The sequence below is a fragment of the Polyodon spathula genome, unplaced genomic scaffold, assembly GCF_017654505.1.
Source record: "Polyodon spathula isolate WHYD16114869_AA unplaced genomic scaffold, ASM1765450v1 scaffolds_764, whole genome shotgun sequence".
In the NCBI taxonomy this organism is placed as follows: domain Eukaryota; kingdom Metazoa; phylum Chordata; class Actinopteri; order Acipenseriformes; family Polyodontidae; genus Polyodon; species Polyodon spathula.
Window position 1 is genome coordinate 528,588 of NW_024472252.1, and position 25,189 is coordinate 553,776.

The 25,189-nt window shown below is 45.8% G+C and overlaps 2 protein-coding genes across 7 annotated transcripts; both read left to right on the forward strand.

Annotated features, from left to right (window-relative positions):
- Positions 1–70: 70 nt before the first annotated feature.
- Positions 71–18,209, forward strand: LOC121308599 (aldehyde dehydrogenase family 3 member A2-like). 6 transcript variants are annotated; one of them, XM_041241070.1, is made up of 13 exons: positions 71–2,796; positions 3,334–3,397; positions 3,598–3,758; positions 4,233–4,361; positions 13,852–13,954; positions 14,285–14,370; positions 14,550–14,758; positions 14,927–15,044; positions 15,679–15,820; positions 15,922–16,088; positions 16,519–16,618; positions 17,090–17,352; positions 17,694–18,187. In XM_041241070.1, coding segments are annotated over exons 2-13 (1,494 nt in total). In that variant the 5' UTR covers positions 71–2,796; positions 3,334–3,396; the 3' UTR covers positions 17,709–18,187. The 6 variants fall into 6 exon arrangements, with proteins under 6 accessions (XP_041097004.1, XP_041097002.1, XP_041097007.1 ...); XM_041241068.1 differs by having other exon boundaries at positions 3,334–3,401; positions 17,694–17,983; XM_041241073.1 differs by lacking the exons at positions 13,852–13,954; positions 14,285–14,370; positions 14,550–14,758; ... (4 more) ...; positions 17,090–17,352; positions 17,694–18,187 and adding exons at positions 5,003–5,088; positions 6,030–6,238; positions 6,821–6,938; ... (3 more) ...; positions 8,308–8,546; positions 9,766–9,994 and having other exon boundaries at positions 2,404–2,796; positions 3,334–3,401; positions 4,233–4,464.
- A 160-nt stretch (positions 18,210–18,369) lies between these two features.
- LOC121308600 (carbonic anhydrase 4-like) lies at positions 18,370–24,986 on the forward strand. Its single transcript, XM_041241075.1, has 9 exons — positions 18,370–18,457; positions 18,559–18,841; positions 20,949–20,996; positions 21,123–21,287; positions 21,763–21,908; positions 22,381–22,473; positions 23,527–23,593; positions 23,893–24,056; positions 24,249–24,986. The coding sequence occupies exons 2-9, from the start codon at positions 18,781–18,783 to the stop codon at positions 24,447–24,449; spliced, it is 945 nt and encodes a 314-aa protein (XP_041097009.1). The 5' UTR covers positions 18,370–18,457; positions 18,559–18,780; the 3' UTR covers positions 24,450–24,986.
- The last annotated feature ends 203 nt before the right edge of the window (positions 24,987–25,189 follow it).

Genomic DNA, 25,189 nt, shown 5'->3' on the forward strand with positions numbered 1-25,189 from the left:
GCTGCTATCCCCACTGCTTAGGAATAATCCCAGCTTGTACTTGTAAACGTGGAGTATGGTGTGGCAGAGCACAGCGGTTTGTTACTCAGTGTAACCGTTCTTAGTACTTGCTATACAGTGAAACAACCACCAGAGGGCGCTCCTGACACAGCATGCAATGAAAAGTAAAATTCCACACTATCACAGTTCCTGCGTTTTTAGCAAAGGCTTTGCTGGAACACACACAGCTACACACGGGTCTCCCATTGTATTATATCATTTATTATCACAGTTTTAAAAAGCTCCATACTGGGTGAGCGGAGAGAGGAGAAAGGAAAGGTTTTCAATATGGCTTTTTTTTTTTAAATGATTCATTGATGAATCACGCTTGCGGGCTTTGATCGATTTAAAAAATAATTGATCGATTTTATTCTTCTCTACCTGAAAAAGGGAAGCAAATCATTTTTTTTTCCAAGAAAGAGCAGAAAAAATTGGTTGGTGTGTTTGGTATTAATACCTTAATGGAGACAATAGATTTAACGCTGAGTATGAAGAATGACTCTCACACACACACAGGAGCCATACTTGTGCTGCTCTTAATGTATTAACACTGTGCTGCATTCACAGACTCAACTCCTCTCCAGACACGTCTAACGTGATTGAAATCGCAGTGCTTTGCATTGTTAATTGAACACTCAGCCTTGTACGCCAAAACAGAGAAGCACACTCGAAAGCTGCTTGTAGGGAAAGGCAGAGCCAAGCAGACAAGCCTTCGCTCCCGATTCCCGATCCCTTTTTATGGGTTTGTCAGTGCTGCTCGCCGATCTCCTCGCTCTCGCATAGACAGACAGACTCGGCTTGTTTCTCACGGTAGGACAGAGCCGCGTTGCAACTCAAATCACGAGATCCTCACAATCCTGCAGGCTTTCAAGGGTTAATAAAGAAGCTTTGAAAGTGTTGTACCTCATGCAGCCCTAAGCAGCAGCAGCAACATGCTTGTTTATCTCAGAGTTACAATGCTGTTCATGTCTCTGTGTGACTCGACAGATAGAACTGGCAACAAGGTCTTCTTTTTCTGATAAAGACTCAACTATAGGAGAATGTAGCAAACTGAATTAGTATTCATTAGCATACAATTGAGCAAGACTGGGAACAAAATAGCTTTTAAAAAAAAATCACAGAGGAACAATACATGGTTAAAATAATGTCTCAGAAGTGGGCTGGTTGATAAAGATAGATACAGCGCTGCATTATTCCACCTGTTCTGCAAGCCCGAATGCGCCACCACTGCAAAAATAAACATGCCTTCCCATTCGATGAGCCCTTAACCTGACTGCTAATTTAACAAGGAGTGTAAGTCATCTGTGTTGCTGAGGAGGAGGTTTGGATGGGTGGGGCTGTTTCCCAAATGTGTGATTCAATTTAAAACAGAGCCAGCAATGGTTTGTATCGAATCCTCCTCTAAGTGCAGGTAGCCCCACACTGCTAAGTGAACGGGTTGCAACCTAACTGACAGGGAAATCAGTGTTCTACAAAGAACAGTCTAATAGTGCAATCGAGCCTCCAAATAAATAATGTCACTAATAGAACAATGTGACCAGTGGAACAGCAGCAGACAGCAGTGCCGTGTGTGTGGCTTGGCTAAGTTACATAACACTTGCTCTAGTGCAGAACTCTGAACGCTGCAGACCTTTATACAGGCCAAGGAAAGATAACCACTCAAAACAGCTGAGCTCTGCATATGAAAGAGGAAATGCATTTCTGCATCTCTCTCTCTCTCTCTCTCTCTCTCTCTCTCTCTCTCTCTCGATATCATTTTTCTATCATGTATAATTCACTTTTTCAAATCCTCAAGCACAATTCTCTGTAAGGGAAATCCCGCCTTTGAGGTGCGGAGTCCTCCAGAATTTTATCGGCATCCGCAAATAATTAACTGATCAAGACCTGTAATGAAGTCGGATTGATTCAGGTTAGGGTGCCCCTGCTTTCGGGGATCCCTGCATTTCACAATGACTGCAGAGCTGTACAAACACCCTGCCCCACTGCAGCACGCTTGTAACTGTCTCCTGGTTCTCCGTCTCACTTTGCTCTACTGCAATGTATTTTTTAACGCGGTGTGCACTGATTGATCTGCGGGGCATTGCGACGCGCATCTGAAGACTGTTTTGTTCATTCAATGTGTGTGTTTGTACTGTTAGGTTTCCACCTCGTTCACTTTTGCATGTATTCCCTTGAGGAGCCAGGTGGGGTAACTCAATGGCTCAGAATGAAACAGAACTAGTGCAGCTGTACATTGATAAACAACCTGTCTGGGATGTGCTTGCATTATTATTATTATTATTATTATTATTATTATGAAAAGTGATCTTTTGAGCTGAAGTACCATAGATACCAAATAAAACACTAGACGTCACATCCGGTCATTTTAACAAAGTAGATACCGTGTTATTACTGCATGCTCAGGTTTGAAAGTTGCCTGGTACATTACACATTAGCTAGTAATATTGTAAACAAATACGATCTGGGTTTGCCCTATCTGGACTGAGATTACAGTGTTGTGCAAGTTCACGATCCCGCCCAGATAACACTCACTGAGGAGGGCGAGCGTTTGCACTGTGTTCGTGTTAAAGTCTGCCCGAGTGCCACGATCACGGATACGCTGCTGCAGACGGGACAGAGTGCTATCTGTGTGTGTGTGAGGCCGTGTACCGGACGGGTTATCTGAGCGGTGCTAAAGCCGGGGCGCTGCCGAATCCGGACCGAGCACTGAGAACCTGACTGATGCATTGAAGCACTGCAGCGATCAACTTACACCTCGTGAGTAACCAGAACGGCATCGTTCAGACATTCATGTATTCGCCATGTTTCTGGCAGCACTCAGTTGCGCGGTGCATCGGGGTTTGTAATTTCCAGGCTCCTCTCTCTGCTAATGCTCTGCACCCAGTTAACATGGCTTCCGCCGCGACTCACCGTGCAGCTCCGCGCTTGGAAAGTGCGTTTACCACAAGATGCGTCTTCGGTGAAACTACATTCAGTGCCCGGAGTTACCCAAGAGTAGAAGCTGCAGACCTGTGCTCTCTTTGTTTTACATGATTATTATTATTATTATTATTATTATTATTATTATTATTATTATTATTATTAATTATCTAATAATGTCCTGACCAGCTCCCCCAGCGTTAGAATGATATTGATCCAGTACGAGGCTGAAGGGATCTGTGGACGATGCAACATAATGGAAATGAGCTGCTGTGTATACCGCTACAGCAGTTGTTATATATCTGCATTAATACACGTGTATGTGTTTATTTTATGTTTTCTTTACCTGCTGAGAATTTTGTTTTTATTATTCAGGTAATCCTGCAGCTACACTCTGCCCTTCCAGCTCTCTTGACAGTTCCACACACACACACACACACACAGTAAGTGATTATGCTTTTTTTCCCCAACTCATCCTCCAGACATGCATTGAGGTCTGCTTGAGCGTCACTGTTATGAAATGTCTTGGTGGTTGCTTATGCATAATAAGAGCCACGCATTCTAATTGGCATTGTCGTTTTAATAAACGTTCGAGTGATTTGATCTCGGTTTGTCCCATGTGTGTGCGTCGCGCCGCAGTGTCCATGGAGAAGCAGGCTGTGGAGCGAGCGAGGACTGCCTTCCTCACCGGGAGGGCGCGACCCCTGGAGTTCAGAGCTCGGCAGCTGAAGGCTCTTCAGAGGATGATCACAGAGCAAGAGCACGACATCGCTGCTGCGCTCAAACGCGACCTCAACAGGGTGAGAGCGGGCGAGAGGGACAGGTTAATCTCTCATTGACATGAATTGCTTTACCTTTTAAAGAACATCGTTTCTGTGAGGCCTGAGTTGAAATAGATTATGATGCCACCAAAAGAAATCAAGCACACCACCTTATTTAGTTTTGAATGCTTACAAGCAAGAGCAATTCATTTCAACAGAAAAGAAAAGGGCTTGCTATCAGGAGGTTCCCGGTTCAAATCCCAGCTCAGCCACCGACTCACTGTGTGGGACCCCGAGCGAGTCACTCCACCTCCTTATGCTCCGTCCTTCAGATGAGATGTAAAACAAACGAGGTCCTATTGGAAGTGACTCTGCAGCAGCTGCTGTGATGCATAGTTCACCCCCTAGTCTATGAGTCGCTTTGGATAAAATGACTAATTAGTATTATATAGACAGTCACATGTAAACACACAGTAGTAATGGTCATTCTTGAGATGGTGTTGTGGGTTTCAGAACGAGTTTCAGACACCTCTGTTCGAGCTGGTGAGCCTGGAGAGCGAGATCCAGCTGGCTCTGGAGAAGCTCCCGGAGTGGACAGCTCCTCGGCCCGCAGAGAAGACCCTTCTCACCATATCAGACGAGGTTTACATCCAGCCAGAGCCCCTGGGGGTGGTCCTGATCATCGGAGCCTGGAACTACCCCTTCGCCCTGGTCATCCAGCCCCTCATAGGGGCCATCGCAGCCGGTACGCTGGATGGATGTTATGACCACTAAAGGCATTTAGTGTCAAAACAACCAACATTTGACAGTAGATTTGGATGAAACTCAGAACTTATTTAGTTCATGCAAAGTTATTAAGAATTCTAACATTTTAACTCCAAACTCATAATAGTTTCCGAGTTGTGAAGTTCTCAGCCCTTGTCTTCCAGGACCCATTGCTCAAGTTTTTACCTTTGGACTAAATATTTTGTTACAGTTTTGCAGCCAGAACCCACTAGTTACATAACCTTTCAGCGTTGGGAAAGTTCAGTGGATAAGAGGGTAAATGAGACTGACTGCAAGCCAAACGGGGCCTTAAAGAGATATCGCTCTGTTTTGAAAGCAGCCGATGAACACAAAATGCATCTTTTTTTTGTTGTTTTCTGACGTGGAAGCGCATTTTTAAAAGCAGCTGATTTCAGTGACAGAAGTCAGACACACGTCAGATAAAATGAGCTTAACAATTATTTTCTTTTTACATTCCATACCGTGCTCTCCTCCCCACTGTCTCCCCCTCTCTCCAGGTAACGCAGCCGTGATCAAGCCCTCTGAATTGAGCGAGCACACAGCCCAGCTGCTAGAGAAGCTGCTCCCTCAGTACATAGACAAGGTAGCGTGTGTTTTGCCAGTGGCTCATGTGTAGACGTGTTCATCTAAAGCTCAAGATCTTACGCAATAACTGCCCTTTAATACTGAGTACCGCGTACAAATGCACAGAGATATCAGTATATTAGATTTGCTGTTTGCCCTTTGTCAGGTTTTACTGTGGACGTGGTTAGCCACGGTGTGCAGGTAACAAGCTCAGGTGTGTCTGATTAAACTCATGGCGAAACCAGGAATGGAACAGACTGCTATGCAGCGGGAGTCTTTATTTGTCCGACCCTGTAGCAATAAGAAATCAGGATAAGAACCCTTAGCGTCAGTCCTTAAACAGATAACCATGCAGATGATAAAGCCTACTGAAGTACCTGAAGCTAATAAACTGGTTTAGTAATGCAGGGCTGCACAGTGAAAGAGTCCCCAAGGTGCCTGAAGGTTCAGTGCTGCTGTTGTAAGGAGATTTATTTAAATAGTTGTGTGTGAAGGAGTGATCTGAACAAGGATTTAAGCAACATCTAACACGTTTCCTTTACTGATTCTAATTCCATACTGCTCAAACAGGGTTATTTAGACATAATAGTGTAGCACCTAGCTGTAAACACAAATTAAGCAGTGATCAGACCTCTTGAAGAAGCCCGGGTACAGGATGGGCAGTCGTCAGGAGAGGACTCGGGTTCTTCAATGCACCTCCAAGCGCCTGCTGTCCTATACAGTCCTTACGCCCCTCGGCTTGCAAAGCTTCAGTGCTGGCTTACTGTGTGTGACCAGACAGCTCTTACTCACACCAGGTCAGACGCGGTCAGCTCTGTTCATTTGCCTATTTCCCCGGCAATAAGACAGCCCCTGTTAGCAGCAGCACACACTGTCCACGTAACAGCAGCTTCATCTCAGTCATGGCTTTGTAGTCGTTTCTTGAGCTGTTTCCTAACACTGTTGCTCTCTCTCTCTCAGGAGCTGTACCCCGTGGTGAACGGAGGGGTCCCCGAGACCCAGGAGCTCCTGCAGCAGCGCTTCGATCACGTCTTCTACACGGGGAACTGCGCCGTGGGCAAGCTGGTGATGGGGGCTGCCGCTCGCCACCTCACCCCCGTCACCCTGGAGCTGGGCGGGAAGAGCCCCTGCTACATCGACAAGGGCTGTGACCTCTCCGTCGTCTGCCGGTGAGTCCAGGGGCACAGGCACCCCATTGCTATCCTGCAAATACCGCTGCCCTCTGCACTGGCATCCAGATAACGAATTCCATAGTGGATTGCAAATTCCAATTCCCATTCCCTTAAAATCAATTCCAACACGTCACTGATCAAAATCGAGCAGAATTCTGTTGAAATGAGCTTCTCGCAGGGGCAACACGTTACTTCAGTTGAAATCACTGATAGTTAATTAAATCGGCTTCAGATTAAAGCAGTTAGACAATCACAACAGTTATCTCCAAAATGTCAATTCTTTCGAAGGAATTGTAAATTGATTTTAAACAGGAATTGACCCCCAACCCTGACTTATTTACCTAACTTGGGCTCTCACGAGTTTGGGACAGATCTATACTACGTCTCATCGATGAGTCGGCTGCGCAGGACATTGGGTTTAAAGTGATCAACCGGTCCCTTGCCATCAAGGTGCAACCTGCCCTTGCATTGCACCTGTTTTACATGCCGAAATGTTTAGGAGTGGTTCCCCCCTCCAGTTAGCATGTTATTGCCAGCAGGTCTTTTCTAGTCTGTGTTCTGAAAGGAATCTCTCTGCAGCCGGATCACATGGGGGAAGTATATGAACTGCGGCCAGACGTGCATCGCCCCCGACTACGTTCTGTGTGAGCAGAGCATCCAGGGCAGGGTGGTGGAAGAAATCAAGAAGGCACTAAAGGTCAGTCGCTGTACTGCCTGGGGGGGGGGGGGGGGGGGGGGGGGGGTTTTTACCTGGATCACGAAAGGCTCAAGGTTCTAGGTACTGTAATACTGAGTAGTGGAATGATGGAAGAAGAATGCCCAAGCTGCAGGGGTGGTAATACCACTCCTGTTGCATAGCAGTTTCTCCCATTCCAGGTTTTAATACAAGCTTGATCAGCCGCAGCGTGTCTTCCTGAACTCAAAGTAAAACCGGTAAGGCATGAAACTGCCGTGCAATCCCTGAACTGGTACAGGAATGCAGTTAAACTCTGCTCAGTTAAACTCCATGACCAGGTGTGAAATGCAACCAAGCTGTTCTTGTGTTTGGCGTCAGGAATTCTACGGCGATGATCCCAAGACGTCTCCAGATTACGGGCGCATGATCAACAAGCGGCACTTCAAGAGAGTGATGGATCTGCTGGAGGGGGAGACGGTGGCTCTGGGCGGGGAGAGCGACGAGGCTGACTGCTACATCGGTACGTGTGGTGAGATCTTGTCCTGTAAAAGGAGTTTCGGGACCCCCGGCCCCCATGGTGCTGACTCTCCATGTTCCCCGCTTCCTCTCCTGTCCACCCAGCCCCCACAGTGCTGCTGGATGTGCCCCCCCACTCCAGGGTCATGCAGGAGGAGATCTTCGGCCCCGTCCTTCCCCTGGTGAGCGTGGGGAGCGTCGACGAGGCCATTCGCTTCATCAACCAGAGAGAGAAGCCCCTGGCTCTGTACGTCTTCTCATACGACAAAAAGGTAACACAAACGCACACCGCCACACCTTCGCCAACCCAACCTGAATCTCACTCTGCTTCTGGACATTAAAACACTGGGACGGAAATAAGACTCCCGTCGCATAGCAGTGTGATCCATTCCAGAGTTTTAGGCTTGAGCTTAACCACACACACCTGAGCTTCTTGCCTACATACACTGTGGTTAACCAAGCTCACAGTAAAAGCTGGAACGGCTCAAAATACTAGGCAGCAGGAGTCTTATTTGCGTCCCTGATACACTGCTGTGAAAAACCAAGGGTTATTTTGTGTTTTTCTTTTAAACCAAAAAATCTTGTTCCATAAAGGATAGAACTTAATAGTGTCCCATCATGAGGGACTTCTGTCCACTTCACCCGTCCCTGTTGTGTCTCTCCAGCTGATAAAGCGGATGATCGCGGAGACGTCCAGTGGGGGGGTCACCGCTAACGATGTAATGCTGCATTACTCCGTCAGCGCGCTTCCCTTTGGGGGTGTGGGTGAGTTTATCATTTTGTAAAACCCAGCCAGACAGTTGCAGCGCAGCACTCAAATCCCAGCCATTCCCATGCAGTGTTAAACCTCCTGTCTGTCTGTCTCCCCGTGCAGGGAACAGCGGGATGGGCAGCTACCACGGCAAGCACAGCTTTGACCGGCTGAGTCACCAGCGCTCCTGCCTCATCAAGAGCTTGAACATGGAGGCGGTCAACAAGGTGCGCTACCCCCCGCACAGCGCCAAGAAGCTCAGCTGGGCGCGATTCTTTGTCCTCAAGAGGGTGCGACTGGGCAGTGTGGGTCGCCTGGCACTGTTTGCCGTGTTGGTTGCAGTGACAGCCCTCGTGGCACAGGTAACGACAGACTCTCATTGGGGACTGTTCGAGTTTCATGTTAACGCTTAATAGAAGTAAGCCTCTGAAACATTGCAAACCAACAAAGGCTTTTGTTTAACAAGGAGGATTCAATCAGACCTTGAAGCCTGGTTATTAAGAACATTCGATCTGGGCGCTGCCTGTAATCGCAGGGGGCTACCGAGATGATAACCTCTTTTTGATGGCTTTGAGCATTCAGGCAGATCAGTAGCGCTTGAGGAGACACACAAACAAGGTTTTACTGAGTAGCAGGGTTACAAACTCACACTAGTGCTGCAACATTATTGGGTTTCAGAACCCCCCTCAATTAAGCAGATTATTTAAATGATCAGGTGGCAGAAGTTTGTGCAAAATCCCCTGTGTCTGCATGAGCAACTTCTTACTAAAGACTCAAGACTGACCCACTGATAGACACAGTGTGGGTTTAGCAGGGGTTGGCTGTTGGCATCTGGTCATTTCAATAGTCTTTAACAACACAAGTTGTGAAAAAAGCCTGTGAGCGTTACAGATTTGTTTCAGTGAAATACTGTGCGTTTAAACTCCCTGCTTGTCATCCTTTTTGCGATCTGTTTTTTTTTTTTGGATGACTTTAAAGTTATCATTCTGGCGTTTTGTTTATTTTGTAAACAACATGCGGATGCTGCTCCAGCCCAAAAGCGCAGCCACCTAAATCTTGCTTTGACTTTGCTAACAATGCATCTCATTGTTTCACAGACAACCCCCCAGAATGCAGTGCAGGGCCTCTTCAGTTAAAGGTCTGCATGCTTGATGAGCTGCAGTTTATACTGATCTGCTCTGATACCCTTCAGTCAGTGCCCTGGGCAGTCTGTTACCTGCTGTAGATACACCGTTGTTTTTGCCTATAAATAAACCAAAATACAGCAAGGATAACCAGGGCGGTGATTTTTCATTTTAAATAAAATGTTGCTTTTTAACGTCTTTGCTGTCGTGATTTCAACTTTTTTGACTTGTGCCCGTTGAAAGCATTAGGCGTGAGAATAGCGAACGTTTGTTTCACGCGAAACCCCTGCTGCCTTTAAAGATCACGAATGCCATTGCGGTTTACCTGAGCTGATTGGTCAAGGGCAAAGTCCTTGTGTGTGTGTGTTTTTTTTTTTTTAAATATTTGTTTGCAGAGTTCAAGTTTTAAGGCACATGGTTTGCAATGATAACCGCGTGTTCCCTGTGCTTCTTCCAGAGGTTTCTGCAACAAGGATAGAGCCTGCCTCCAGCCCACAACCACTTCAGTCCAGTTTGGAGCATCAGAAAGGCAAATGAGGGGTCCCAGCTCATGCATGAAAACCAACAATATGACTAACAGACTTTTCTTTTGCACTCAAATTATGTGTGTAGATTTGCTGGCAAAGATCTTAAAAAAAAAAAAAAATCATTAATAATTCTGTATCCAATAGATATATTTTATTCTTGATCGTCTAAATACCTGATTTTCAAGGGGACCAGATTTTCTTTCTGGGTATGTTCTGAAAGGCTGATAGCTGCCTTTTTTTCAGAATGGTGTTTTAGTTTGCTGCGAGTTTTAAAAGCAGGCAACCCTTTGCAAGACATTTTCTCAAGGTGGTGTGAACCACAGTGATTTTATGCATCAGCATCGTTAAAAAAAAAAAATCAAATTGCTGACTTGAAAAGCCATTTTAAGAAAGTTCTGTGCATCACACGTTGGGTTCTGAGACTGATCCTATCAAATGAGAAACGTAGCAGATTGTTATAACGTTGCCACGCTACAGGTTGACCGTTTTGAAATAAGCGAGCAATGATGTTGTCATTAATAACATACAGTGGTCTCTGCTAGCTCTGTCTGGTGGATAACGAATTACAGGCAGTAAAGTAGGCAGGGCAGGACCAACAGCTGGGTGTGGGTGCAGGTTTTAAACTAAACAATCATTTCCAGAAGAATTGGCTTGCTTGAGCTTCTCCTGCTTTTACTGTATTGAGTCCTTTAAAAATGAAACCACTGATGATAATAATAATAATAATAATAATAATAATAATAATAATAATAATAAAAATAAAACAAATTATAAACCCAAAAAAAAGCATGTGGATTCTTCTACAGCTCAGATGAGCCTCTGTCCAGCTTTGTTACACACAGGGTGAGTGTTATACAGTATATGTTGTGGAACAGACAGAGCATCCAGGGGTTTGTAGATGTGATTAAAACATAGCAGTGCTCCTTCAATTCCAGTCAAGGGACCAGGAAGCAGCACAGTTAATAGTGAGGGTCCTTCCTTCACAGGGTTGTGGCTGCTGCTTCATTCACTGAGTTTGTTTGACTGGTCAGCCCTGCTTCGAGATGCCATTTGTTTTAGTTCCCCTTTACTGTTTTAGTTTTTAATATATATATATATATATATATATATATATATATATATATATGAACTCTGATTGACTTTTCTTTGTACACAGCTGAAAGAGGGCTTTTGTCTGAAACATCTTGAATTTTTGTTTTATACTGGTGAGGTGGGGGCTGCACTGAGGGGGCCTGAAGGCCAGGTGGCACTGTACTCCCTTGTTAATAGATCCGAAAGGACCTGGTCAACCAAAGCCCGGACATTGGTCAGTACAGAGTGGATGAAACAGATTCACAAACATTGTACAGAAGGACTGTGAGCTCACAACATAGGAGGAGAAGCCCCAATATTAGCTACAATCAAAGTATGTAACCAAATCAAACAAGGCAACTGGGAACTAGTAACCAATTCCCATTAAACGAATAACGCAAACCAGTGCTGGCAATCGCTGGGGTTTCCCCAATGAATCTCATTTGAATTGTATTCACAATAGCGGGTATTGTATTGCAGTTACTATCCTGCCCTCTGTTCAGCTGATCCGATTGAATGGAGCTCTTGAACACAAACAAACGGGCAATTTAGGGTTATTAAAAGGGGCTGCATCTATCTCTATCACTCACACACACACACTCACACAGCGTGGGGCTGGTCCGCCTTTCATTTCGGTCTGTTATTGACGGCAGCGCTTCACCCCGCTTACAAGCAGGTAGGTCAATCGGCTATGAGGTGAGCATCTTCAACAAAAACACACCCTGTGTGTATCTGACTATATCGAGGGGTGTGTGCTTATTTTGTTTCATAAAAATAGAAATATGAAAAAGGTTGTAAGATGAGAGGTTGCGTGATGTTTTTAGAGATGATGGTTATTTTTAGGTTGGTGTGTGTTGCTGGGAAGAGCAGGTTCAAGTCAGAAGCTGTATTCATGTTAGAAGCGTGTGGGTCCCGTGTCGGTTTACTGTACAGCGTAAAGGCGGCCAGGTTAATTTATAACATGAACTGGTTTGGACTACAGGACTGATTGTTTTGTGGGTTGTTTTTTTTATTTATTTTTTATCTACAAACCACCAACTTCTGCACCTGCGCATCACTGACATTGACTGACCCGTTCATCCGACTGAACGAACCGAAATGCGTTTGTTTATTCCGTCTTGCAAGAGTCCCATTGAACCTGCAGCGGCACCGTCCGGTCCTGACACTGGGATTATTATTATTATTATTATTATTATTAATTGGTCATTTAGCAGACACTTATATCCAAAGCGAGTTACAGAGACTCGGGGGGGTGAACTCTGCATCACAACTCTGAGTCACGTCCAATAGGACCTCTTAAAGGGGAGCCACAGTTAAGAGACCGTGCTGTTTGTGTTCCGCCTTATTATGAGAATACTAGTGTTAGTGTAATGGCATTATGGGGCAAATGAGAGCCAAGACCGTATCGCCTTATAACCTGCTCCACAGTGTAAAGGGCTGCCTTGTAAAGGGGGAGCACTGTGTGTGTGTGTGTGTGTATTATATATATATATAACATATTTGTTGATCATATAGTTTTCTCAGTTTTCAACATTAACAAAAGAAGGGGTAAGTATTCTAATAAACCTGCCCATTTGAAGTAGGAGAGGTTTTATTGCGTTTATTAAATGCAACCTTTACACGGGAGCTGAACATATCCCAGTGAGATCAACACATCTCAAAGTGAGATCAGCACATCGCAACGTGATATAAGCATATCTCAAAGTGAGATCAGCACATCTCAAAGTGATATAAACACATCTCAAAGTGAGATCAGCACATCTCAAAGTGATATAAGCACATCTCAAAGTGAGATCAGCACATCTCAAAGTGAGATCAGCACATCTCAAAGTGATATAAGCACATCTCAAAGTGAGATCAGCACATCTCAAAGTGAGATCAGCACATCTCAAAGTGATATAAGCACATCTCAAAGTGAGATCAGCACATCTCAAAGATCATCGTTGTTAGAGTTGCTGTGAAAACGCACGCAGAGCGAGTAATAAGTTTCACTTGTCTTTCCTAGATACTCGTGCGCTGACACGGAGCTCCTAGCTGCACAGGAACAGGAGCCGGCAGGATTATACTGGTAAGAAGTTTGGAAAAACAAGCTGGTAAGAGCAATTCTGTTTTAACTCTCGGCACTCATTCTGGAGTAGATGCTTCATGATAACCCAGCCTGTTCTACTCTAACCCTCGCTACAGTGTGATTGCAGGGTGACTCGATTTCTTCAGCATTGATATCTGATCTTTAGATACACTTTGAATATACAGCCCTGTCATCAGTATGCACTTCACTGTAGTGCTGTGGTGGTGTGCAGTTCACTTTTTTGTATTTTTTAATGAGTTCAAATATTTTACTTATTCTCCATTTGTTGTGTGTGTGTGCGTGTGCGTCGCGCCGCAGTGTCCATGGAGAAGCAGGCTGTGGAGCGAGCGAGGACGGCTTTCCTCACCGGGAGGGCGCGACCCCTGAAGTTCAGAGCTGGGCAGCTGAAGACTCTTCAGAGGATGCTGAAGGAGAGGGAGGGAGAGATCTGCATGGCGATCAAACACGACCTCAACAAGGTGAGAGGCGTATTGATTTACTTAAAGACTCCTCTTTATCTGGGGGTTTGAGATCTGCAGACCAGTCTCCTGCTCTGAAGGGTTAGAAGCAGCCACTGAACACTTATACATTACAAGTGGATGAAACATCTTTCAAAGGTTGTGTTTTTTTTAAAAGGATGCAATCGAATTATCCATTGAATGTGTCTTGTTTAGAATGTGGCAGACTTCAGCAGACATTACCCCTCCCCTGAGCAGGGTGCTGATCTCTGGGGTGTTGTGGGTTTCAGAGCCAGTTTGACACCGCCCTGTTCGAGCTGGTGGGTGTGGAGAGTGAGATCCAGCTGGCACTGGAGAAGCTCCCAGAGTGGGCAGCTCCTCGGCCTGCAGAGAAGACCCTTCTCACCCTGCTGGACGAGGTTTACATCCAGCCAGAGCCCCTGGGGGTGGTCCTGATCATCGGAGCCTGGAACTACCCCTTCGCCCTGGTCATCCAGCCCCTCATAGGGGCCATAGCAGCCGGTACACTGGGGCCATTGCCTCTCGCTTTACAGATGCACCAAATTATAAAACAAATAGAATATAAAAAAACCAAAGGGGGCAGTCCCTTATATCTGAAATGTGCACATCTCAAATGAAACTGCTGATGTACCTGTATCTACAAGCTCTTATGACTAGGGAGGTAACAGGACACTGGCTGGCCAATTTCACAAACACTTTACCTGAGCTGTCCTGCTACCTTCCTTCACTCCCTCTCCAATCTCATTTTTGTGTGGGTGGAGAAGATGACAAATACACTCGTATCCTCACACCTTGTCCATACTCTCTCCCGCTGTCTCCCCCTCTCTCCAGGTAACGCAGCTGTGATCAAGCCCTCTGAAGTGAGCGAGCACACAGCCAGGCTGCTAGAGGATCTGCTCCCTCAGTACATAGACCGGGTGAGTCGCTGTTTCATCCATAGCCTGAGAATGGCAGTAAGATATATATGCTGTGTGAAGTTTGTTCCAGATATTTCCAGATCCTTCTCGTGTGGTGGTGAGGCAGCCTGATCCAGCCTGGCCTGCAGGATGCAGGGTGCAGGCTGTGCGGATTCTCAAACTCTCCCTCTCTCTCTCAGGACATGTACCCCGTGGTGAACGGAGGGGTCCCCGAGACCCAGGAGCTCCTGCAGCAGCGCTTCGATCACGTCTTCTACACGGGGAACGGCGCCGTGGGCAAGCTGGTGATGGGGGCTGCTGTTCACCACCTCACCCCCGTCACCCTGGAGCTGGGCGGGAAGAGCCCCTGCTACATCGACAAGGACTGTGACCTCTCCGTCGTCTGCCGGTGAGCCCAGGGGCACTGCTATCCTGCAAATACTGCTGCCCTCTGCGCTGGCATCCAGATAACAGCATGCATTTATTGCGGTTCCCTCAAGTTTGTGTATTATTGTTGTGTGTGTCTCCGAGCTCTAAGCCTTGTGCTCTCCATCTCTCTCTCTCTGTCTCTCTGCAGCCGGATCACGTGGGGGAAGTTTGTAAACTGTGGGCAGACGTGCATCGCCCCCGACTACGTTCTGTGTGAGCAGAGCATCCAGGGCAGGGTGGTGGAGGGGATCCGACACACACTGCTGGTCTGTTACTCTTCTGTCTGGGAGTTTTCCTTTGCAGGATCCCGGGCTGGTCAGTACATTGTGACTGGGGCCAGATCTCAGATCTAAGCAGCGGGGTCAGTCCTGAGTAGAGGTCCGTAGCAACGGCTGTCTGGGATGGAAAGTGAAGTCCCTTTGTGTCTCTCTCCTGGACCAGAATACACTAAACCAGAACATCTAAGTTATTCCCATCGACCATCTTCCAGTCCAAGTTTGCTAAAGGAAGATTTTAAAACATGTTTATTGCCCTGCTCGTACCTCTTTAGATGTTTCGTGCTCAACATGAACACTTTGTTTTTTTCATTTGCTTTGCACAGGAGTAAAAGCCCCTAAATGTTTCTAAATGTGCTGACCTGTGACTGATTAAGATGCACAAGCTACAGGATGGAAATAAGAACCCTATTGCATAGCAGTTTCACCCATTCCAGGTTTTACTATGAGCTTGATCAGCTGTAATGTACAGGTAACAAGCTCAGGTGTGTCTTATTGTAAAACCAGTAGTGGATCAAACTGCTATGCAACAGGGGTCTTGTTTCGATCCCTGAGTGAGTACAAAAACGCAGTTTAACACATCGATGACAGGGCGTAACCGAGCTGTTTTTGTGTTTGGCGTCAGGAATTCTACGGCGATGATCCCAAGACGTCTCCAGATTACGGGCGCATGATCAACAAGCGGCACTTCAAGAGAGTGATGGATCTGCTGGAGGGGGAGACGGTGGCTCTGGGCGGGGAGAGCGACGAGGCTGACTGCTACATCGGTACGTGTGGTGAGATCTTGTCCTGTAAAAGGAGTTTCGGGACCCCCTGCCCCCGTGGCGCTGACTCTCCATGTTCCCCGCTTCCTCTCCTGTCCACCCAGCCCCCACAGTGCTGCTGGATGTGCCCCCCCACTCCAGGGTCATGCAGGAGGAGATCTTCGGCCCCGTCCTTCCCCTGGTGAGCGTGGGGAGCGTCGACGAGGCCATTCGCTTCATCAACCAGAGAGAGAAGCCCCTGGCTCTGTACGTCTTCTCATACGACAAAAAGGTAACACAAACGCACACTGCCACACCTTCGCCAACCCAACCTGAATCTCACTCTGCTTCTGGACATTAAAACACCGGGACGGAAATAAGACTCCCGTCGCATAGCAGTGTGATCCATTCCAGAATTTGGCTTTGAGTTTAACAAGACATACCTGGAGATTCTTACTTGCATACACCATGTGTACAATCTGGCTGATCAAGCTCATAGTAAAAGCTGGAATGGCCCAAAATTCTGTGCAGGAGGAGTCTACCTTCAATCTAAACATGTCATTAAAGGCTTTCACTGTTCTAGAGACAAGGCAACCAATCGCTTAAAGCTGGGCCCTGCCTTTTATTAAGTTCCCCTCTCTCTCCAGTGCAGCTTTTGGAGGATCAACATTTCCAATTTCCTCTTGGTTTGTGTACCCTGAGCCTCCTGTCTGTGATTTCAGCTGATAAAGCGGATGATCTCTGAGACTTCCAGTGGAGGGGTGATCGCGAATGATACACTGCTGCATTACAGCGTCGGCTCGTTGCCCTTCGGGGGTGTGGGTGAGTCCGGGTGCTCTCTCTAACTGCATTACAACCAAAGGGAGCGACATACACAGGACCCACACGAAGAGGGGCCAGCTGCTATTCCCATCTGTTTGAATGAATGCACGTGCAGAATATATAATCTGTGATCAGGAATTGCAATAGGAGTTTAGTTAAGCAGCAGGACTCCAATGTCATTTTCTAAGAAAGTATGATAATACTCCTAACTTTTTATACAAGAAAAATGCATGCATACATACCAAACACAATTAAGACATTAAGAAATTTCCTTCGAAAAGTTTACCTTGGCAAAAGCTTAGCAAAGTGGTAAATGGTAAAGCATAGGCAGGCATTGCAAAATAATAACGCATATTAATAAACAGGGTAAACTGTGGGAAATGCAGAGAATAATCACAAGAAAATCCTGGTAATACTGCAAAAAAAAAATACCATGATGAACTCTTGCTAGTGTTGCCCCTCTCCCTCCAGGTAAAAGTGGAATAGGCAGCTACCATGGGAAGCACAGCTTTGAGCGGATGAGCCACCAGCGCGCCTGCCTGATCCGGTCTCTGTCCCGGGAGGGGATGAACAAGGTGCGCTACCCTCCCCAGGAGGCCAGCAAGCTCCGGGTGGCCAAGTACTTCATGCAGAAGAGGCTGTGGACAGGGGGGCTGTGCTGGGTCACGCTGGCTGTGCTGGCTGCCCTGCTGGTTCTCGCTTTACTCATCACCCTGCTGGCTCTCATCCTCAAGGTAACAAGCAGCTGGTGCAGATGACAGCAGGAGCTCTCAGTCCAGACAGCAGCAGGCGGGCTGCATGTCCATAGGGATAACCAATAAAACACACTAAAAATGAAACTGCAGTTATTGTGCACAGTGTGTTTGTTTCTGTAGGTTGTATATGCATATTTGCTCTGTGTTTGTGGTGTATAGGCTACATGCAACGGCTATTGAAACATAAACTGCTAGAAATGTTTGCCTGGCTTCACTCGGCACCATGCATTTTCAGTCTTGGCTCCTTTGCTCCGCCCCCACCCCTGTTGTTAGGTTGTTCAGTATCGCTGTTACATCACCTTTTTCTTTCTTTTCTGCAGGGCTCCGAACAATGACAGGAATCCTCACCTTTTAGGGCTCGGCATTATTAGGGCTAATGGCGCTTCCCCTTTAATGATGGCGCATTGCGTTTTATTTTGCAAACAGAAACAATGAATGTTAGTAATAATCTCAATTGTTAATACAGATACATTTTTATTTTGATTTGACTTTTTTTTCAAGCATGTAAAACAGGACTTGGTCTCAGAGGCAGGTATTCATTTAAGAGGGAGAAGAGCTGTAGTATGCTTTATATTAGTGATATTAGCACGTACTGTAGCTGTTTGTAAAAATAAATATGTTTTTTTTTTGTTTGGTTTTTTTTTTTAACCCAATAAAAACCTTTTATTACCGTTTTTTGGTTTTGGGATTCGTTTATTTATTTGTCAGATTTTCATGTCGTTACAACTGCCGGCCACTAGATGTCACTCTGCTGTCATTAATAAAGAAGTGCCTTTCCCTGTCCACTGTCCACTTTGTGTTATACAGTACTGTGCTTTTATGGTTATCCCGCACATTGAGATCTACTATGGGCCAGCGTGCCTTTGTGTATGAGGCATCTCATCATGCACAGTAAGCTGGGGTTGTTTTACTTGTGTATGCTTTTATTTTAAACGATTATTTTAAGTGTTGTTGTTTTTTTTAATCCTGTTTGAATGATTTGTCTCTTTTTTTTTGCTGCTGATTTTATGATGTTATTTGCTGCCGCCCTGTCTTGCCTGGACCCCCCTGTAAACGAGAGGTCCCTCTCCAGGGTTGTCACCCGGTGAGATGAACACATTTGTATTTGGAATGGCTGGGAGCAGCTGGCTGCTCTGTTGCGCTGAGTCACCGCACTAACAGATGTATTTTGTATTTCTCTTGCAGGTCAGCAGTGTTGACAGACTCCCAGTCTGACCCGCAGCACAGAGCACCTGATTCCTCAGGCAATGACAGGATTACATATTAGAGGTACAGAGGGGGGAGTGGCATCTGCCCAAGAGGTCCCACCCTGACAGATATAAACCCGTCCGCAGCAATGAGACCGCACTCAATAGAACTCAGCGAGTCCTGTCCTGATCTGGGGTCCATACGACGAAAAGAGAAGCCATGAAACACTCCTTCCTCCTCCTCCTCCTCCTCACCACCACCTTACCATTCATCAGCAGCGGTAAGGGCTGTGTTACAGTTTACTGAAAGGCTATCCTGGGATAACCGACCAAAGAGTTTCACTCCTAGTGAAAACGAGTTCAGTGTATTATACTGGTATTCTGCTGTGTTGATTGGAGTTTTCTTTCCTGTACTCGCTGTGCAGTGCTGAGTGGAGTGAGTCCGCCTGTGCTGTGTAGCTATGGCTTTGCTGTGTTTAAGTAGTTAAGAAATGCATGGCTATAACTGATACATCTTAATTATTATTATTTATTTCCTAGCAGACGCCCTTATCCAGGGCGACTTGCAGTTATAAAATATCACATCACAGATAAGAGCAGTTGTAAAATACAATAAAGTCAGTAGTAAGAGCAGAAATCAAATGAGAAAATGAATATAGCAGATGCATGTTTCATTCAGTTTGGATGAAGGCTTCTTCGTTTTGTTATTGCATTCAGTTAAATGTGTTTTAGAAAATGACAAAAAACTGCTAAGAGTTTTAGTACACTTTGGGTTTATGATTTGCCTCTTGTATAGAGGCTCCTGTTGCTTGCTGTGTATGAATTGGTGATTAAAACCTAATTAAAAAGAAGGTTAACAGATAAACCCTACAGGGAACACAACCTTTTTCTAGTCTAAAGTTCAGGAACATCCTTATTTTAAAGCTGTAACTTTTCATTGTACGACTGCATGTTTGAAATGCTGTCCCTTTGTGTGCAAAGCTTATGGAGACCAAAAATCTAACAGCCTCCTGGGTGCTGACTTATAGAGTAAACATACAAGCCCTTTGAAGGAGAACAGGAGTCTCTCGCTGTCAGCAAAACAGTGTTATTCTTAAAGAACTTTGAAACAGAGAGCTGCTGTCCAATCAGATTGATCATTGATGGAAGGTCTCTGAGTCAAACCACTCTGCAGTACTGAGCCCATTGTAAGCCCAGTGTTTCCATGGCTTATGGTGTTCCGATATCAGATTTTTTTTTGTTTGTTGTGTCTATATAGGCGCTGGAGAAACCCCTTATAAAACCACATAGCAAAGTGTCAAAGCACAGTGAAAGCAGGGTGGGGAAGCATTGGAAAGATCAGCAATGCTAAAGCATGTTAACAAACATGGCAAACCAGGGTAAACTACAGGAAACGCAAAGTATAGCCATAGGAAAAGCATGGCAAAAAAAAAGCCATGCAAAATACTGTGGTAAAGTTTTATAAGGGATCTTGACACTGTCAATATTGCAGCTTAGCAGCCTAATATAGTGCCAAGAAGCCATACACAAATCTCTTTCACCTCCAAGGGCATTCATCTCTTCAGTTCAGAGAGTTGTCACTGTGGGCTATTAGCTGCGTGGAATGCAGGGTATATTATTGAACTGGAAGAGAAGGCAAGAGAAGAACTGGCAAGATCTGGAAGGCTTCGATGAAGCCAGTTGGTTCGTTCCAGCACAGAGAAGAGATTTCAGAATGGTCTGCTGTGTGCGTCCCCTGTTTCAAGTTGAGCTGTAGGTCAAAGATAGGTATCTGTCGCACTGTAAAACAACAAGTATAGCAACACAAGTATGATCCATTATTTATGAAGCCCGGTTTATTACAGTTCATATGCGGGACGGGTTTCCTCATTAACTATATTAACCTGAATTTTTGGTTACTCGTTAACTGCGAGGGGGACACACAGCTGAAAGCACCGCAAAGATCTGCTTGTTATCCCCACTGTCATTTCAAACGCAGAGCAAAACTACGCCTCATCCCCTGGCCAGCGACAACAAGCTGCCAGTCTCCGCAGGGCTGCTTTCCTCTTTTGATAAGTAATGAGCTCGACGTTTTCAACTGTTTATTAATAAAACACGGCAGAGCTGTTTGTTAAAGTGCCCAGTTGGTGTAATTAATTGCAAGCCGCACTCCACTCAACCCAGCTTGTGGGAACTCATTCGAAACAGCTGCTTACTGCCCGCGTCTCCTGTGCCCCCGAGCAGCGCAATTAAATCTTAACCTGCAGTAAACAGCACAGAACGGCACGGATGTTTAAAAGGACACATTACAGGTCGCAATCTCTTCTTGTTTACATGAGAATTGCAGTGCTTTGAATAGGGTGCGTTTGGTGATGTGTGTGTGTGTGTGTTTTTTTTTTTTTTTTTCAGAACATTGGTGCTATCAATCTCAGGATGAATGCGAGGAGCAGTGCTATGGTGAGTTTGATGATTTTATTCATTCATAATTTTAATTAATTATATTATAGAATCACCCAATTTTGTAGTATTGAAATACACCCTATTCCCTCGTTAGTATATTTTAAATACACCCTTTCCTTATAGGGCCCAGCAAGTGGCACACTGTATATGCAAAATGTGGTGGGAATAAGCAGGCGCCTATAAACATTGTGACCAAAAAAACAGAGTCCAATCCGAAACTGAAGCCCTTTACCTTTGAAGGGTATGATCGCGCTCAAGACGTCCTGGTCAAAAACAATGGCCATTCCGGTGAGTCCATAACGCATGTCCTTCCCTGCCAAATGTCTCCATCTTCACAGCCGTTCGATGTGTCCTCTAATCTAGGTCTTTCCTCTTTCGAGGTCCTGGTGTTTTGCTGTCAATGGGAGCCTTTGTGACGTTTGCTCATTGAATAAGAGCGTTTGAAATCATAATGAAAGTGATAGGCAAAGAGATCCCACTTCTTCATATAATGTTTATTACATAACAAGACCCAAGCGCTCCACTGAGCTTTGTATCGGGGTTCCAATATCAGAGGCGAAATAACAGGACGCTGCACAGCCTGATCGCACGGATTGATATGCCAAAACGTTACAGCACACAGCCCAGACTGCGACTGCAATACAGCATCACAGCCTGGGCTTTGCTGATAAGGTCCTCATTTAAACACGGATTGCAGGCAGGCGTTAATGAATTGATTTTCTGTTTTGACTCGGTGGGAACGCCGTCTCTTTTTCCGTTACAGTTGAAACAGCTCTGCCGCCTGGTGTGAGGATCACGGGGGCGGGTCTGGCGGACGCGTATAAAGCTTTGCAGTTTCACCTGCACTGGGGCTCCGACGGGCAGGCTGGCTCCGAGCACACCATCGACGGAGAGCGGTACCCCATGGAGGTGTGCAGTTAGGGAAGTGCGCCAGTAAGAGCAGCTCTGTAAAAGAACCGATTCAAGAGCATGCTCAGTTCCACTCCCCTTGAGCAGCTCTGAGCGGATTTCATCTGTGATCTGAGAGGGAGCGCAAAAACTCTCTCTCTGAGCCTCTCGGTCATTTTACATCCCCAGTACAAACAGCTGATCACTCTCGACAGCATCAGTGACGCCATCAGCGGAGGATAGCTGTTGCATTGCACACTTTACAGCAATTAGATGCATTTTAATTTAGCAATTAACTTGACACTGCAAAATTCAAATCTAAGCTTCTTTTTGAATGAATAATACAATGAATAATAATGAATAATGGATTGTACGATAGCAGTGTACTAGCTGTGGGGTCTGGAGGTCGGACAGTACAGCCTGCCTCAAACTATAATCTCCCATGCCTGATATATCGCACTAACTCAAAGCAAACTCCTTTACTCTCTTCTAGCTTCATATAGTGCACCTTAAAGAGCAGTATCACCGGGAAGAGGAGGCAGTAAATGACGCAGTAGGGTTTGCTGTGCTTGGATTCCTGTTTGAGGTAACTTCAGTTTGAAATGATACAGAACAAGCGCATTCGTTATATATAGTGGCAGGACGGTGGTACAGCGAGGGTACGATAATAAACACAGGTGCGCTGTTAACATTGCGCAGGGTAATGTTGTGTCACAGTGTGCCACGAAAGGGTATAAGCGCAGCACGTGTTTAATGGCGAAGAAAACTACAAGACCCACAAGCACTAGCGAACTCGGCCGATGCAGGGTGGGTAGCTGATCCGTGTTTTAAATGGTATGGCGAAAGTGTATGTTGAGGAGGGTGTAGGAAGATCGACACGGCTTTTTAAACGGTTGCATGAGGTCATGCCTCACGATTCGTGCCGTGCTGCAGCCCAGCTGTATGAACGCTGTAAGCTTGCCAATAAAAGCAACAAAAGTCGCTTTTACACCCTCGATGCGAGGAAATGCATTTAAAGCAAGCGCTTGTGTTTATACCAGCAAGTGCAATCGGTTTGTGTACAGTTTCAACGAGAGTTGTGTTTGTTTGAAAAATACCAGGAAGTGGATTTCCACCAGCGGTGTGTACAATAGAAACGCCACGAAGTGACGCAAATTGCTCTCGGTGATATTATTAGAAAGGAGCTGCAGTTGTGAGCGGGACTGTTTTGTGCAGTACCTTTTAAATCACCTTGATAATTATTCTCAGAACTGTTTTGAGAAACGGGGCTGGCAATGATAGGGGGGGGCGGGGGGGCGTCAATGCTGGATCGCTGGTTCCACGGAGTTCCAGCAGGGGGCGGTAGGGATCTCTGCAACAGTTTGTAAAACACGGGACTTTTGTGTCATTATTTGATGAATTTTAAGTTGGTTTTAACCCTTAAACTCCGTTACAGGTTTTTGTTGCCCCTGATTAAAAATCAAACCCACCGTTGTTTGTCTGTCTGTTGCCCTGCCTGCACGTCGGCCGGTTCTCCCACGCCCCTTTTCAATGCTTTTCCAATTAAGTGCACGGAGGTCCAACGGACCTCGCAATGCGTGTGATATATTTTCAAATAACACTGCCCTGTGATCTGTATAAACTTTCGTTGTAATTGCAGGAGTCAGGCGAAGACAATCCCAGTTATAAAGGTTTGATCGATGCCCTGGGAAGAATCTCGCACTATGGTAAGCATGCAATGACTGCTAACCCTGAGACTGTTCTTAGTTAAACGCGCATCTCCACTGCGCTGCAACATGGGCAGAATCCACCTCAGATGAACCCAATCAAACCGATCACTCAAAGCTGCAGCAAACGCTTTCCCTTGCTGTCTGTTTCCTCTGCTATTCTACCTAATCTCTCCCGTGAAGCCAGGGAGCGTGCTTGTGTTAATAAGCGCACATCCCGTGTCCGGACTAGAAATATTATATTGATGAACACTTCCTAACGTCAAGGTGTTTTCAGCTTCCCTTATTCCTGCTTTCAGGCTTCAACACTACAGTAAAAGACCTGAGATTAGACGATCTTATCCCAAAGCAGGAAGACCTGGCTAGGTATTACCGCTATGAAGGGTCTCTGACGACCCCCGGCTGCAATGAGGCTGTTGTGTGGACGCTGTTCGAGAAGCCCATTCCGCTGAGCAGAGCACAGGTAGGACTAACGCTTTCAATCCTGTGTGACTGAAATTGCAGGGAGCTATTGGGTATAGAAAGAAGTGGCTAAGCTACCTGTAGCACCCTATTATTAATAGCAAGATAGAAACACAAGCCAGTCTTTATATACAGAGAGTAGGGGCTGTGACTTCACTGCGGATGTTGACTCTGCTGTTTTCTGCCTTCCCAGCTCACAGCTTTTTCTCAGAAGCTCTTCTTCAACACAGGGAAGCCCATGGAACGGATCTTCAGGCCCGTTCAACAGGCGCACGGCCGCACGGTGTACCGATCCAGCAGCAGCTCTGTGCTGGCAAGCACTGCTGTGCTGTCAGCCTCTATTATAAGTACCCTGGGTTTCTGGTCATTTCAATTCCTTGATTTGACCAGGTAGGACCAGTAGTACAGAGCCCTGTATTGGGTTTCTGCTGCCCCTCCTAGAATGAGAGTCCTGAGGTCTTCAATGCCCACACTGTAGACCCTTGACAGAACCTTGTTTTGAAACCTGATGTTGAGGACAGCAGCTGCCAGCGCACAGCGATTCCTGGACTAAGCATGCTTGGGTCTGGGGGATTTGATAGAGCTGGTTCAGAAGGAATAGTGCCCCCCGCTGAACCACCAACGCAACTGCGGCACCTGATAGATTGCAGTGTTTGTGAATTATGTATTGGTGTCATGTACTGTATAATAGTATTCATTATGAATACAAGAAAGTGAGGGTTAAATTCACAGAGCGTTTTACTCCAAATGAAGTGCAATTCTGACTCTGTGTGTAAAATGACTTTGCAGACAGTGAAACTTTTACCTGACAGCCATGAATATGTTGTCTGGAAATGATTGTCCAGTTTCCTAAATTATAAAGATTGCTTTGTAAAAGTCAAGAATACAAAACTGTGTCTTTTTTTTTACTACACACCTGTTTCCATTGAAACCATTCTAAAGCACATTTTGCACATTTTCGTTCCTGCACAAGGTAATGAATTAGAGACCCACCGAACGTGACATTGCTGCCGTGAGAGAATTAAACACACTCAAGACCCAACGCCACGCACGGTTGCATGCATTGACATTTTCTACCAGTAGATGGCACCAAATTACACATAACAGGGCAGTGCTTAAGTCATGGGACAAGTA

Coding starts and splice junctions, on each gene's coding strand:
- LOC121308599 (XM_041241070.1), top strand. Junction 4,362..13,851: donor TTCTCACCATATCAGACGAG/GTTTACATCCAG, acceptor CTGCTGGACGAG/GTTTACATCCAGCCAGAGCC. Junction 15,045..15,678: donor GGATCCGACACACACTGCTG/GTCTGTTACTCT, acceptor GTTTGGCGTCAG/GAATTCTACGGCGATGATCC.
- LOC121308600 (XM_041241075.1), top strand. CDS start 18,781: ATGAAACACTCCTTCCTCCTCCTCCTCCTCCTCACCACCACCTTACCA. Junction 18,842..20,948: donor CTTACCATTCATCAGCAGCG/GTAAGGGCTGTG, acceptor TTTTTTTTTCAG/AACATTGGTGCTATCAATCT. Junction 24,057..24,248: donor TTCCGCTGAGCAGAGCACAG/GTAGGACTAACG, acceptor CTGCCTTCCCAG/CTCACAGCTTTTTCTCAGAA.